This window comes from Chlorocebus sabaeus, chromosome 14 (genome assembly GCF_047675955.1).
Source record: "Chlorocebus sabaeus isolate Y175 chromosome 14, mChlSab1.0.hap1, whole genome shotgun sequence".
In the NCBI taxonomy this organism is placed as follows: Eukaryota; Metazoa; Chordata; class Mammalia; order Primates; family Cercopithecidae; genus Chlorocebus; species Chlorocebus sabaeus.
In genome coordinates, this window is record NC_132917.1 from 62,966,171 (window position 1) to 62,982,177 (window position 16,007).

At 35.4% G+C, this 16,007-nt stretch overlaps 1 protein-coding gene across 2 annotated transcripts in view; it reads right to left on the bottom strand.

The window, feature by feature from the left end:
- WDPCP (WD repeat containing planar cell polarity effector) overlaps positions 1-16,007 on the bottom strand; it is a 491,319-nt gene that overhangs the window by 33,594 nt on the left and 441,718 nt on the right. For both annotated transcript variants that reach the window (XM_007970462.3, XM_038007022.2), the window contains 2 exons: positions 3,800-3,879; positions 3,219-3,250 (listed from right to left, as the gene is read on the bottom strand). In XM_007970462.3, coding sequence (XP_007968653.1) covers positions 3,219-3,250; positions 3,800-3,879 — 112 coding nt within the window. The remainder of the gene's footprint in view (positions 1-3,218; positions 3,251-3,799; positions 3,880-16,007) is intronic.

A 16,007-nucleotide genomic window follows, 5' to 3' on the forward strand; every position in this document is an offset into this window, starting at 1 on the left:
GGAATACAGCAAACTGATGGGTCTTGACTCTTATCCAGTTTGCCAGTCTGTGTCTTTTAATTAGAACATTTAGTCCATTTACGTTTAAAGTTAATATTGTTATGTGTGAACTTGATCCTGTCATTATGATATTAACTGGCTATTTTGCTTGTTAGTTGATGCAGTTTCTTCCTAGTATCGATGGTCTTTACATTTTGGCATGTTTTTGCAATGGCTGGTACCGGTTGTTCCTTTCCATGTTTAGTGCTTCCTTCAGAGTCTCTTGTAAGGCAGGCCTGGTGGTGACAAAATCTCTAAGAATTTGCTTATCTGTAAAGGATTTTATTTCTCCTTCACTTATGAAACTTAGTTTGGCTGGATATGAAATTCTGGGTTGAAAATTCTTTTCTTTAAGAATGTTGAATATTGGCCCCAACTCTCTTCTGGCTTGGAGAGTTTCTGCTGAGAGATCTGCTGTTAGTCTGATGGGCTTCCCTTTGTGTGTAACCCGACCTTTCTCTCTGGCTGCCCTTAAGATTTTTTCCTTCATTTCAACTTTGGTGAATCTGGCAATTATGTGTCTTGGAGTTGCTCTTCTTGAGGAGTATCTTTGTGGCGTTCTCTGTATTTCCTGAATTTGAATGTTGGCCTGCCTTGCTAGGTTGGGGAAGTTCTCCTGGATGATATCCTGAAGAGTGTTTTCCAACTTGGTTCCATTTTCCCCCTCACTTTCAGGCACCCCAATCAGACGTAGATTTGGTCTTTTTACATAATCCCATACTTCTTGCAGGCTTTGTTCATTTCTTTTTCTTCTTTTTTCTTTGGGTTTCTCTTCTCACTTCATTTCATTCATTTGATCCTCAATCGCTGAAACTCTTTCTTCCAGTTGATCGAGTCGGTTACTGAAGCTTGTGCATTTGTCACGTATTTCTCGTGTCATGGTTTTCATCTGTCAGTTCATTTATGGCCTTCTCTGCATTAATTATTCTAGTTATCAATTCTTCCACTCTTTTTTCAAGATTTTTAGTTTCTTTGCGCTGGGTACGTAATTCCTCCTTTAGCTCTGAAAAGTTCGATGGACTGAAGCCTTCTTCTCTCATCTCGTCAAAGTCATTCTCCATCCAACTTTGATCCATTGCTAGCGATGAGCTGCGTTCCTTTGCAGGGGGAGATGTGCTCTTATTTTTTGAATTTCCAGCTTTTCTGCCCTGCTTTTTCCCCATCTTTGTGGTTTTATCTGCCTCTGGTCTTTGATGATGGTGACGTACTGATGGGGTTTTGGTGTGGGTATCCTTCCTGTTTGTTAGTTTTCCTTCTAACAGTCAGGACCCTCAGCTGTAGGTCTGTTGGAGATTGCTTGAGGTCCACTCCAGACCCTGTTTGCCTGGGTATCAGCAGCAGAGGCTGCAGAAGATAGAATATTGCTGAACAGCGAGTGTACCTGTGTGATTCTTGCTTTGGAAGCTTCCTCTCAGGGGTGTACTCCACTGTGTGAGGTGTGGGGTGTCGGTCTGCCCCTAGTGGGGGATGTCTCCCAGTTAGGCTACTCAGGGGTCAGGGACCCACTTGAGCAGGCAGTCTGTCCGTTCTCAGATCTCAACCTCCATGTTGGGAGATCCACTGCTCTCTTCAAAGCTGTCAGACAGAGTCGTTTACATCTGCAGAGGCTTCTGCTGCTTTTTGTTGTTGTTGTTGTTGTTGTTTAGCTCTGCCCTGTCCCCAGAGATGGAGTCTACAGAGACAGGCAGGCCTCCTTGAGCTGCTGTGAGCTCCACCCAGTTTGAGCTTCCCAGCAGCTTTGTTTACCTACTTAAGCCTCAGCAATGGCGGGCACCCCTCCCCCAGCCTCGCTGCTGCCTTGCTGTTAGATCTCAGACTGCTGTGCTAGCAATGAGGGAGGCTCTGTGGGCGTGGGACCCTCCCGGCCAGGTGTAGGATATAATCTCCTGGTGTGCCCGTTTGCTAAGACTCTTGGTAAAGCGCAGTATTGGGGTGGGAGTTACCCGATTTTCCAGGTGTTGTGTGTCTCAGTTCCCCTGCCTAGGAAAAGGGATTCCCTTCCCCCTTGCGCTTCCCAGGTGAGGCGATGCCTTGCCCTGCTTCATCTCTCGCTGGTCGGGCTGCAGCAGCTGACCAGTACCGATTGTCCAGCACTCCCTAGTGAGATGAACCCAGTACCTCAGTTGAAAATGCAGAAATCACCTGTCTTCTGTGTCGCTCGTGCTGGGAGCTGGAGACTGGAGCTGTTCCTATTCAGCCATCTTTCCTATATATCTACAATCCTAGCCTTTCTGAAATTGGTATAACAGGGAATTGCTATTTCCTCTCAAAATGAACTGAGATGTGATATCAGGGACAGAAACGGAGAGGGGTTCAGAACTACCTGTCAGATGTGCTATTTTACATGCATTATTTATAAAAATTATATGTAAGTAATAAAATATATTGAATAATTTAATCATTATTATATACCTTTTATTTTTAAATTTTTTACTTTGGATAATTTCAAACATATAACAAAGAGAGAATGACATTTGCAAACTGCTGTATTACCCGCTACCCAGTTTCATCAGTTATCAACTCCTGACTAATCTTTTTTTTTTTTTTTTTTCTGTGACACAGAGTCTTGCTCTGTCACCCAGACTGGAGTGCAGTGGCATGATCTTGGCTCACTGCAATTTCTGCCTCCCAGGTTCAAGTAATTCTAATGCCTCAGCCTCCCAAGCAGCTGGGATTACAAGTGCAACCGTGACACCTTGCTAATTTTTGTATTTTTAGTAGAGATGGGGTTTTGCCATGTTGGCCAGACTAGTCTCAAACTCCTGACCTCAAGTGATCTGCCTGCCTTGGGCTCCTTAAGTCCTGGGATTACAGGCGTGAGCCATCGCGCCTGGCCAACTCCTGGTTACTCTTAATTCACCTATATCCCTTCTACTTTCTCCCTACTGAATTATTCTGAGTCAACTTGAAGATGTGTAATTTCATTTTGTACATATTCTGTTATGCACAGTTTTATTTTAAAATAGCTTTTAAATAATAATTACAACTTGAGAATACTGAAAAGCTGAATAGTTTTTTAGAAGCTGTTAGTGTAGTTAATATAGACCAGTTAATGTAGTTAATGTAGTCCAGTTAATGTAGACCAATAGATAGCATTTCTTGAGTTCAAAATGATCATATACATTATGCTTTTCTCTTAGAATTTAAATGTCTAGTAATAAACAGGGAAAGTGTTTTACCTGTTCTCTGCAGTCTTCTCTCAGTTCTCCGTCTAAAGTAAAAGATTAAAACATTATATTAAAAATCTAATAAAGGACCTTAAGAAAAAGTTTTTACAACACTAAAAACAGAAATGCTGAAAACAATAACAAATAAGTTAAAATGCTGAAAACTCCAGAGAAATAAAAAAGCAAACCTTAACATAGTATGAAAGTACCAATCATTTTCATACATATGTGTATGGCTACCTTGTGTTACAGTATTTACTATGTATAGTATATACTATAGTATATACTAGCAGCATATCACTTGAGAGCTTATTAGAAATGCAGAGCCATAGGCTCCAGCCCAGATCTGCTGAATCAGAATCAATTTTTTAACAAGATCTCCAAATTTATATATATTTATTTGTATGATCATTGAAATTTCACCTTTGTAATAATCAGGCAACTTGGTATTTTGTATCAGTCACAAGCAGTCTTATACCAAGTAGAAATGCTCAGAGTTTTCTTATTTTTATTAATTTACTGAAAGTTCTTACAAGCTATAACATAGTTTTTCTGTTACACTTTGAATACTTAGGTTTCTTCAATACCATTACCTTCTGCATTACAGGTATTAGTCATCAAAAATCCAGAACAGATGTCTTTTTCAAGTTCATTCCTTCTGTCAATTATTTGTCTGCAGTATATGGGTGTTTTTAATTGGAAAAAGGATTAAAAAAGAAAATTTTAAGATTAAGTATAAGTTATAGATTTTAAAGCATTAAAATATTTTAAAATTTCTGGGTTAAAAAATGTAATTAAAAAATTTCTTTGGAAACTTTCAACAATATAGTAATCATTTAAATACCATTATATTTAAAAACACAGAAAGGCACTTTTAATTTTTCCACCATTAAATATTTTACAGGACATTTCAAAGAGCAGCTAAATTAAACTTTAACATACGAATAATGTATTTTACATATGAAGTTTTAAGAAAAACAATCATGGAAACCAAATGTGATGCTCTGAACTCATGGTTATTACAAAATTAAAATGAATGATAAAGGTTTATAAACTTGTAAAAGTAATTCACTTTTGATATAGAAACCCCCCCGCCAAAACACAGAAAAAGAATAATGTAAATATCCAGAACTCTTCTCTGGATATTTAGCTCCACTACTTATTATTGTGTATCTTTTAAAAAATAAAACTGAGGTAATATGGTCTTGTGAAATTTCATGTCATCATCTTTCACTTATATATTTTTTGTTTTAAAATTTTTACTGTTTATATGTTAAAATTGACTTTCTTAAGGTATTGAGTTTTGTGAATGTTAACAGATGTTTAGATTCTTGTTATTACTATTACAAACAGAATATAGAACAGTTTCATCATGCCAAAAAAACCTCCCTTATATACTTTATAGTCACACCCCCCTCAACCTATACACCCTGGCAACCACAGAAATGTTCTTCATAACTATAGTTTTGACTTTATGAATGTCATATAATTGGAATTACACCATATAAACTTTTGTGACTGGCTTCTGTCATTCAGTATAATGCCTTGATATTCATCCAAGTTGTTAAATGTATATCAGTGGTTCACTGCTTTTTATTGCTGAGCCGTCTTCCATTACAGATGCGTGTACCAGTTTATTCACCTGTTGAAGGGCATTTTTCTCAGTTTTTGAAAATTATGAATAAAACTGCTACAAGCATTCATGTACAGGTTGTTTTGTGAACCTGATTTTACTTTTCTAGTGTAAATACTTAATGGGATTGTTGAATCATATGGTAAATACATGTTTAACTTTATAAGAAACTGCAAAACTGTTTCCCAGAAGAGTTGTACCATTTTATATTACACCTCATGCAACAATGAATGAGAGTTCAGTTACTTTGCATCATCCTCACCAGCACTTGAAATTGTCAGTATTTTTAAAAATTATTGACATTCTAATAGGTATACAGAGGTATCTCATCATGGTTTTAATTTCAGTTTCCCAAATAGCTAATGATATTAAATTTATTTGTTTGCTATTCATATATCTCCTTATTGAAATGTCCATCCAAGTCTTTTGACCACTGTAATTGGGCTATTTGTTTTCTTACTGTTGAGCTTTGAGAGTTCTTTATATATTCTGGATACAACTCCTTTGCTGGATATGTGACTTGCAAATATTTGCTCCCATCATACAGCTTGTCTTTTCAGGGTCCTAACAGTGCCTTTTGAGGAACAACAGTTGATGAAGTTACCAATTTTTAAAAAATGGATCATGCTTTTGGTGTCTAGTTGGAGAATTCTTTGTTAATCCCAGGTCACAAATATTTCCTCCTATGCTTTCTTCTAAAACTTTGATAGTTTTACATTTTATATTTAGATCTATGATTTATTTTTAGTTAATTTTTGAGAGTAATGTATGAGGTTTAGTTTGAGATTCTTTGTGTGTCTGTGTGTTTATAGATGTCCATTGCGCCAATACCATTTGTTGAAAAACTATCCTTTCTCCATTGAATTACCTTTGTACTTTTGTCAAAAATCAGCTGGGCATATTTATATGGGTCTATTTCTGGGTTATATGTTCTATTTCATTAATCTGTGTGTCTGTCCTTTTACTAATACCATAATTTCTTGATTAGTTATAGCTTTGGGGATGGCAAACCATAGTCCCTAGGCCAAATCCAGTTCATACATATTTTATTAAATAACGTTTTAATGGAATATATTCATTTTATATTATCTATGGCTGCTTCCTTGCTATGATGACAGAGTTAAGTAGTTGTGACACACTATGTGACCTGCAAAATCAAAAATCTTTACTAAATGACCCTTCACAGAAAATGTTTGTCAGCTCCTGCTTTAGCAAAAGTCCTAAGATCATGTTTGATTCTACCAACATTATTTCCCTTTTTCAAAATGTTTCTTGTTATTCTAGCTTGTCTCTTTGTATAAATTTTAGAATCAGCTTGTTGATATCTTTAAAAAATTCTTCTGGGATTTTGATCAGAATTTTATCAAATCTTTAGATTAATCAGAAATCTTTAGATCAGTCAGGAGACAGCTGACATCTTTACTATATTGAGTCTTCAAACCATAAACACATCTCTCCATTTATTTGTTTATTTATTTATTTGACAGAGTCTCACTCTGTCGCTAAGGCTGGAGTGCAGTGGCAGGATCTTGCCTCACTGCAACCTCTGCCCCCTGGATTCCAGCGATTCTCCTGCCTCAGCCTCCTGAGTAGCTGGGACTACAGGCACATGCCACCGCATCTGGCTAATTTTTTTATTTTTTATTTTTAATAGAGACAGGGTTTCACCATGTTGCCCAGGCTGGTCTCGAACTCCTGAGGACCTCAGGTGATCCGCCCACCTTGGCCTCCCAAAGTGCTGGAATTACAGGCATGAGCCACCATGCCCGGCCCATTTATTTTAATCTTCTTAAGTTTTTAGCATACAGATGGAATGTTTTGTTAGACTTATAGTATTTCATTTATTTTGGAGCTACTGTAATTTAAAAAGCTTTTTTGGTTTTCAGTTGTACATTACTAGTATATAGAAATACAATTGGGCTGGGGCGGTGGTTCACACCTGTAATCCCAGCACTTTGGGAAGCCGAGGCAGGCAGATTGCCTGAGGTCAGGAGTTCGAGACCAGTCTGGCCAACATGGTAAAACCCCATCTCTATTAAAAATACAAAAAAATTAGATGGGTATGGTGGCATGCGCCTGTAATCCCACCTACTAGGGAGGCTGAGGCAGGGGAATTGCTTGAACCAGGGAGGTGGAGATTGCAGTGAGCCAAGTTCGTGCCATTGCACTCTAGCCTGGGTGACAGAGTGAGATTCCGTCTCAAAAAAAAAAAAAAGAAAAAAAAAAAAGAAATACAATTGAGTTTTATGTGTTGACCATGTATCTTGTGATCTTGCTAAATGCACTTACTAGTTGTAGGAACCATTTTGTCTGCAAAAAGGGATGGTTTCATTTCTTGTTTAGTGCAGTGTTGCATAAGAGTGGTAAGAGTGGACATTTTTACCATGTTTCCAATCTTACAAGGAAAACATTCAGTCTTTCTCTATCAAGTAGGATAATAGCTGTAGTATTCTTTTTTTCCTTCTTGGTAGAAACTCTCTATAGTTTGAGGAAGCCCCCTTCTACTCCTAGTTTTCTGTTTTTTTTTTTTTTAATCATGAATGGGTATGGAATTTTGTCGGACATGCTTTTTATACCAGTTGATTTGATCAGTTGATTTTTCTTATTTATACTTTTAAAATTGTGGATTCCATTAATTTTTGAATATTGAATAAGCTGTGCCTTCCCAAGATAAATCCCACTTAATTCTGGTATATTATTATTTTTATATATTGCTAAATTCTTAATTCTTGTTGAGGATTTTTACTTCTATATTTATGAGAGACAGTAGTCTATAGTTTTTTTGTATTATCTTTTTTTTTTCTTTTTTAAAAAATTCTATGGAACTGCTTTATATCTTTTTTTGTACTATCTTTGGGTAGTAGCCTCAAAATGAGCTGGGGTGTGTTGAGTCATCATCTTATATTTTCTGAGAGAACTGTGCACAATTGATAGTATATTTTTCTCTCAACGAATTCACCAGTGAAACCATAGGGACCTAGAGATATCTTTTACAGAGTTTTTTGTTTTGTTTTAAACTACAAATTTAATTCCTTTAATAGCCATAGGATTCAGATGATCTCTTTCATTTTCTGCCAGTTTGGTAGTTTGTGGCTTTCAAGGTATTATTCCATTCAAACTATGTTGTTAAGCTTATTTGCATACAGTAGTTCATGACATTATTTTTTATCTACTTAATGTCGGTAAAGTTTAAGATAATATACCCTCTTTCATTCCTGATATCAATAATCTATGTCTTCTTTTTCTCTTTGTCTGACTAGAGTTTTATCAGTGTTGTTGATCCTTTCAAACAGGCTTTTGACTTCGTTAATTTTTCTGTTTTCAACTTCAATAATATATGCTCTTTATTATTTCCTTTCTTCTGCTTCCTTTGAGTTTACTTTGCTTTTCTTCCTCTAGTTCCTTTAGATGGAAGTTTAGATTGTTGACTGAGGCATTTCTTCTTTTCTAATATAAGCATTTAATTGAATAAAATTCTTATTTTAAATTGTGATTTTTTTTTTCAGTTTATAATCTTTTCTGATTTCATTAAGACCACCTCTTTGACCTGGGGATTATTTAGAAGTGTGTTAATTTCTAAGTGTTTGGAGAATTTTCTCTATTTCTGTTATTTATTTCTAATCCATTCCCATTATGGTCAGAGGACATACTTTGTGTATTCTTTTAAGTTTGTTTTATGACCCAGGATATGGTCCGTCTTGGTAAATGTTCACATACACTGCAAAAGGATATGTGTTCTACTGTTGTTGGGTGGAATGATTTTCTGTCACTAGTTCTATCAGTTGTTGAGAAAGGACTGATGCAGTCTACAAATGCAAATGTAGATTTGTCTGTTCCCATTGTGATCTCTATTATTTTTTCTTATATATTATGTCATTCTATTGTCAGATGCAAACACATTTAGAATTGTTATGCTTCCTTGATAAATTGACTTTTATCATCTTTTCCTTCTTTCCTAGTGTCCCAAGTTTCCCTCTGGTACCATTTACCTTATGTCTCAAGAACTTCCTTTAGTAATTCTTTAATAACAAATCTACTGGAAACATATTTACTTAGTTTTCCTTCACCAAATTTGAAGTTTTCAGGTATTCTTTGTATATATATTTTTTCAGCATTGCGTTCTTTATCCTCTCCTTCTAGGGCTCTGATGTCATGAATGTTAGACCTTTTGGCATTGCCTCACAGGCCCCTCAGTTCATTTTTTTTTTTTTTTTTAAAATATGTTTTCTCTGTCGTTCAGTGGATGCTTTTGATTGACCTGTCTTCAAGTTCATTGACTTTCCTGTGTTACCTCTATTCTGCTATTATCAAACCTATCAATGAGTTAAAAAATTTTGTGGGGGCCAGGCATGGTGGCTCATGCCTATAATCCCAGCACTCTGGCAGGCTGAGGTGGTTGGATCATTTGAGTTCAGGAGTTCAAGACCAAACATGGTAAAACCTCATCTCTCCAAAAAAAAAAAAAAAAAAAAAAAAAAAGCAAAAATTAGCAGAGCATGGTGGCATGCACCTGTAGTCCCAGCTCCTTGGGTGGCTGAGGCGGGAGGATCGCTTGAGCCCAGGAGGTTAAGACTGCAGTGAGCTGTGATTGCTCCATTGCAATCTAACCTGTGAGAGAGAATGAGACCCTGTCTCAAAAAAACCTTTTTTTTTTTTTTTTTTTTTTGGTTAATTTACTTTTGAATTCTTTGTTTCTTCTTTGTACCTTCTGTTTCTTTTCGATACTTGTTTTTTTTGTTGGTGGTGGTGGTGGTTGTTTTTTTAAAGAGATGAGGTCTCACTAGTTGCCTAGGCTACCCTCCAACTCCTGGGCTCAAGTGATCTTCCTGCCTCAGTCTCCCAAGTAGCTGGGACTACAGCTGCATGCCACCATGCCTGGCTGGTTTCAGTAATTTTAATGATTGTTGGAGCTCCTTAAAGTTTGTCAGATAATTCCAACATTTGTCATCTCAGCGTTATTGTCTTTTGATAGTCTTTTCTCATGTGAGTTGAGATTTTCTTGCTGCTTTATATATCAAGTAATTTTTGGTATCCTGGACATTTTGAATGTTTTAAGACTTGGTCTTGTTAAAATTCTGTGATGAATGTTATTTTTGTTTTAGCAAGCACTTATGATGTTTAGCTTCAAGTTACAGTGTTCCTTTGTGAGCTATGGTATGTCAGTTTACTTTTCAAAGCCTCTTTGCAGGGCTGTTTGTTGTGCTATTTGGTGATATTTGCAGTGCTGTCAGTGTGTGTACCATGCAGCAGCAAACATATAACCTGGATGATAGTTTATCTATCAGTTTAGATCTCAAAGTCTTTTATATACTGGTTAGAATCAGATCCACACATGCATACCTTGGGGTAAGCCCCGGAGTTTATAAACAATTTAATGGGGTTGTTTTCACAAGCTTTCATGTCTGCAATCTCCTTTGGTGCTTTCTGGATCCAGGAAGCTGCATCTTTAGTTACCTTATGCTTCCATGTACCTCCATGGTTGCACTTGACTCTAGGCCCAACTGGTGGTGAACTAAAGGAAAAGACATTAGTAAACTCGCCACAGATTCAGAGGCACCTCAAGTTCTTTTCTTCTTCCTCATTTCTTCTGTATTATTTACTTTTCAGAGTCCCCAAACAGCTGCTCCAATATATTCTACCTAGGATTTTTGCTGCATTCAATGGGTGAGACAGGAGGAATGTGCTTACTCCATCTTACCTGGAACCAGAACCTGATAATCATGATTTTAAGTGAGTATATAGTATCTGTTATTTAGATATACTGTAATTGAGTCATTAATTCCCCATATATATTTTTAGGTCATTCACTTATGTAACAACAATGCGATTAACATTTTTATGTTTATGTTACAAAAATGAAATTTAAAGTTATAGCATTTTTAGGCTTTTGTTATATGTTGCTAAAATTAGTTTCTGAAAGATTGATGCTGATTTACAAATTTGACCATCACAAAGAATATTGACCACAATTGATTAAAACACATCAAATGATATTTAAAAATCCGTATGAATCTCCCCTCCCCTACTACCCAAAATAGTGGCCACTACTGGGGGTTGCTGGGTTAATTTATTATCCTAAAAACTGATAAATCTAGGGAGGTTATCAAGCATTTACTCTGCCTTTCGAGGTAACGGAATCGTTGATAAGGAAACTTTTATTATGTATAGAAGTACTCAAACTTGCAAATGCAGAAGGAGTTACAAAATTAGAAAATCATCATTTCACAACCCCTAATAAAATAATCTAGGCAATGTTTATCAGTGATTTCAAAAACATCAGGTGAAAGGTTGATGGGGAAGTTTATAATGGAGAATTCCATTAATCAGTCTTTGTTTCCCTGAAAGACACTATATACCTCATGTTGTGATGTAATAAGAAGCCCACAGTACCATCTACTATATATTACTTGGGACACAAAGCAACAATTTCCCCAAATTTGCTTATAGAACCATAAGTAAGGAAACAAAATAATAAAAATATATAAATATAGGGGATTTGCAGATGACATGTTCTCTTCTTCCTTGTTCCAGATATGCAGTGTATCTCTGGGAGGAAGCATACAAAGCTTGATGTACCTTGAACCATAGTTAATAGATATGGTCTGTAAGGAAAGTATTACATGATGGTGTGAAAGTGTGTCAGGGCATACTTAAGGAATTTTCTGGGGCTCTGTCATATCTGCAGAAGGCAGTTCAGTACCCTTGTCTAGCTCTATTTTCAGTTGTGCATGAAACAGCAAGACAAAAGCATCTATTATTTACTTATAATTTTTGCATGTATATATACATGACACCATATTCCTTATGTTGCTTTTCACTTTCCATAATTCCCTCTCTAAAAGTTTTAATTTCTTAACCTTTTTGTAACTCCTCTTTGACCCAGAAAGGTATGTGAACCTAGATTCAAAGAATATGGCACAGAGATAATAAATAGACTCAAAGAAATAGTGAAAAATAGTAAAAGCAGATAGACATTTCTGGCTGTTCTGCAATAGTAGCATTTCATGATTTTGAAACACATATTTCAATATTTCATTATTCACTAACAAAGCTGCAGGAGGTCCATATCTGAGGAAAACTGCTTTCAGAAAGTAAAATTTAAAAAGTCCCTAAAGTGAATCAATTTAAAATGGGGTTGAAAATCATAGTAAATGGTGACAATATAATCTGACTAAAAATAAGAGGTAAAAATATATAGATAAGCTTATTTTATGTTGTATTAATAAAATATTATGTTATAATTTCAACTGTTCATAAATTCATTTTTTTTCTTTTTTTTTGGACATGGAGTCTTGCACTGTTGCCCAGGCTGGAATGCAATGGCATGATCTTGATTCACTGCAACCTCCGCCTCCTGTGTTCAAGCGGTTCTCCTGCCTCAGCCTCCTGAGTAGCTGGGACTACAGGCGTGTACCACCACACTTGGCTAATTTTTGTATTTTTATTTTTAGTAGAGATGGGGTTTCACCATGTTGGCCAGGCTGGTCTTGAACTCCTGACCTCAAGTGATCTGCCTGCCTCAGCCTCCCAAAATGCTGGGATTATAGGCGTGAGCTGCTGTGCCCAGCCATCTGTGCATAAATTCTTAGATGGAACAGAGAGTCAGTTTGATTTGGAGAGTGGGAAATAGTTCTACTTTTTCAGACCACATTGTCTTACAGTATGATATGGCATGTTTGACTTCATATTCAACTTGCACAGCATACAAGTTCAGAAAGAGGGCCATTTTTTTCAAAAAATATTCGAGGACTTAATTTTTCTGAGGGATTCTATTAATACTTTGATAAATTCATCTGCAGTTTTATTATTATTGTTGAATTTCTCTTTTTAAGTTAATTGGTCTCAGTGCCTTTTCCTCATTTACCAGTAGTTTTACACGAGATCTGAACATTTCTCTTAACATCTCTTTCATTGACTTCATGAAATATTGTTTTTGCAAGAATTTTAGTAGTTTTAAAATATGTTTGTATTGCTGTGTTGGGTATTTAAAGAGCTGACAGTCAGTGAAAATACTGATAAACTAATATTTCATAGGTGGAGATAAATGCTAGTCTTCACTGGGGAGGGATATTTGAATGGGGAGAGGACTGAGTTTACAAGTAGTTAACTTATTATTAAATATTTCATATTATAAGAACTATTGTTCTATGTAAACTCATAACTACAGGGTCTCAGATAATGAATATTTGGGTAAATACGAACTCCTATAGCTAAAAAATTGTATCTTGGAATGCAACTTATGAAGTTTGAATGCTCTGAGCTTTGTGGGATAAAAGTACTATGCAAATAGTAAGTGTCACATGAAGTCCACTAAAAAAGGTTAAGGATTTCAAAACATATAATATAGATAAGGCTTTATACATGAAATTATACCTCATTTGACTTAGTTACTAAAAATAAAATGAAACATTCCAAGTGAAAACACTTCTTAAAATACATAAAATTTGGTGCTTTAGATTTTCTAAGGTTTTCATTTGTCTAGTTCTGGTACTGGAGAACTAACTGCAGTTCCATAAAAGAGCTGTACATCTATAAAGCAACTCATTTCCTTCCAGCTTTTCTTGAGACATATTAAAGCCACAATAAAATATAACTTCTCCTTCTCAATAAGCTTTAGTGGATCAGAAAAAGAAACTAAGAAAATAGGCCAGATTAAGCTGGAGAGAAAATGGAAATCTTTTTGTTCTTCAACTCCCATTGTCTTTCTCACATTATCAGTTTTCTTAAAAATAGCTATAGAGTCATTGAAAACGTGAAAAACATCTTTAGATTGCCAAATTGATTATACCTTTTCATTTTTATGTTTTAGAAGAGTTTAAGATTGTCTTCTTTGAAAAGATGTTTAAAATTAGACACATTTAATCATATACCAAGGCTTGGAAAAGGATATCTCTAGTGAGTTTCTGGTTTTATAGGCAGCAAACATAAAGCACCTAGTGGGCACAATGTGAACTTACAGTTTTATGTAATATACATTAAAGCTACCTTAAGAGCTCAACACACTGGAAATGCTTAGTATATTCTACATTTATTTCAGTTTAAGATACAGAAATGGACTTCCTAGACATACGCCATATGTTCTCCTCTCATGCCAAGTTAACAAGAATTAAAAGACTGAGATGAATAAACAAGGTCAACTTAGGCTGAGCCAAATTAGACAACAGAATAATTGTCAGATTTTCTGTTGGCAGGGACAGTTTGTTTTGAGCCAATCTTCATGAATTATAGGCTGTAATTTTTTTTTCCTGGTAAGTCTACTGCCAGGCATTCTGTTGACAATTTCTTTGTTTTGTAAACACTGAAAATTTTCATCCATTATATTGTTTATAGGCACATACCAGGATTCTGAATAGATGAGTATTTTTGGTTTGTTCCAACTTAAAGGAAAACTGCTTAGACATGAATCAAATAAAATCATGCCAAAATTTAACAACTTTTAACAAGATAGTATTTCATTTGGAGTTTCTTATGTATGAATTCAATACTGGTTCATTATAATAGCAGGAAACCAACCAATATTGTAGTTAATTTCTAGCTGTAAATATCAAAGTAGATATATTTACTGCAATACAAGGTTTATTTGTTCTACAACAAATAATTTCAGACCTTGGAAAGGATAATCTAATACAAATGAGAAAATTGAGGCAACTAGAGAAGTTGACTTATTTGAAATATAAGAACTAGTTTAGGGCTGTACCTCTGTACCTAATCTAATTATTTTTAATTTAGTCCTAGGATCATCCATTTTGTTTATATACTGTCTGACATGGTTTAGATCTGTGTCCTCACCAAATCAAATTTGACATATGTCAAATTGTAATCCCCAGAGTTGGAGGTGGGACCTGGTGGGAGGTGATTGGATCGTAGGAGTGGTTTCTCATGAATGGCCTAGCACTGTCCCCTTGGTGCTGTTCTTGTGATAGCAAGTAAGTTCTCATGAGATCTGGTGGTTTAAAAGTGTGTGGCACCTCCTCCCAAACCCCTCTATTCCTCCTGCTCTGACCATGTGAAGTACTGGCCCCCCCTTTGCCTTCTGCCATGATTGTAAGTTTCCTGAGGCCTCCCCAGAAACTGAGCAGATGCTAGCATCATGCCTCCTGTACAGTCTGAGGAAGAGTGAGCCAATTAAACCTCTTTTCTTTATAAATACCCAGTCTCAGGTATTTCTTTATAAGAATGCGAGGTCAGACCAATATAATGTTTAAGGTTTTAATTTGTTACACACAAATGTGTATGTATAAAGATATAATTTATAACAACACAAAGGATCTAGAGAGAGGAATGGAGCAATACAGGAGCAAAGGTTTTATATACTATTGTTGTTAAATTGATATTAAAACAAACTAAATGGTTATAAATTAAGATTTATAATCATCAGGTAAACCACAAAGAAAAAGCCTCCAAAGAAACTACAAGGATATTAAAATACCTACTTAACACAAGAGAAGGCAGTAAGTGAGGAATAGAGGAATAAAAAGCTACAAGAAATGTAGAAAATGGCAGCAAAATGACTGATGTGAATCCTGACTTATTAGTAATTACATTAATAATAAATGGATTAAACCCTCCAATTAAAAGGCAGAGATTGGAACAATGAATTTAAAAATAATCACTTTCGAATATTTTAAGATATGTGACAGTATGTAAGAGACAAAGTGAGAAACTTTAAAAGAGGATTTAAAAAAATATTGTTTTTCTTATGTAAAGTAAGTGTCCCTCAATTCCTGTTGTGTTTTAGTCAGGAATGGGAGATGAATTTTGTCAAAGGCTTTTTCAACATCTATATAAATAATTGCATGATTTTTATCAACCTTAGATCTATTAATATGGTATATGATATTAATGGATTTGGTAACGCTAAAACCTTGTATTTTCAGGGTGGATCCAAGTGTTGGATTTTTTTCACTAATATTTTACTTAATATTTTTTACATGGATGATATTGGCTTGTCATTTTTCTGTAGAAAAATTTTTCTTTATTTTCAGTGCTTTGGAATAATTTATACAGCATTGGGAATATCTGATCTTTGAAGGTTTGGTAGAATTCTAGCCGGTCGTCTGGGCCTTTTGCTCTTTTACAGGGTAATTTCTTAATAACCTTGTCTATTTCTTTTATGAAAACTGGTGTGCTTCAGATTTCTAAATTCAATGGCGGACACTTTTGGCAAT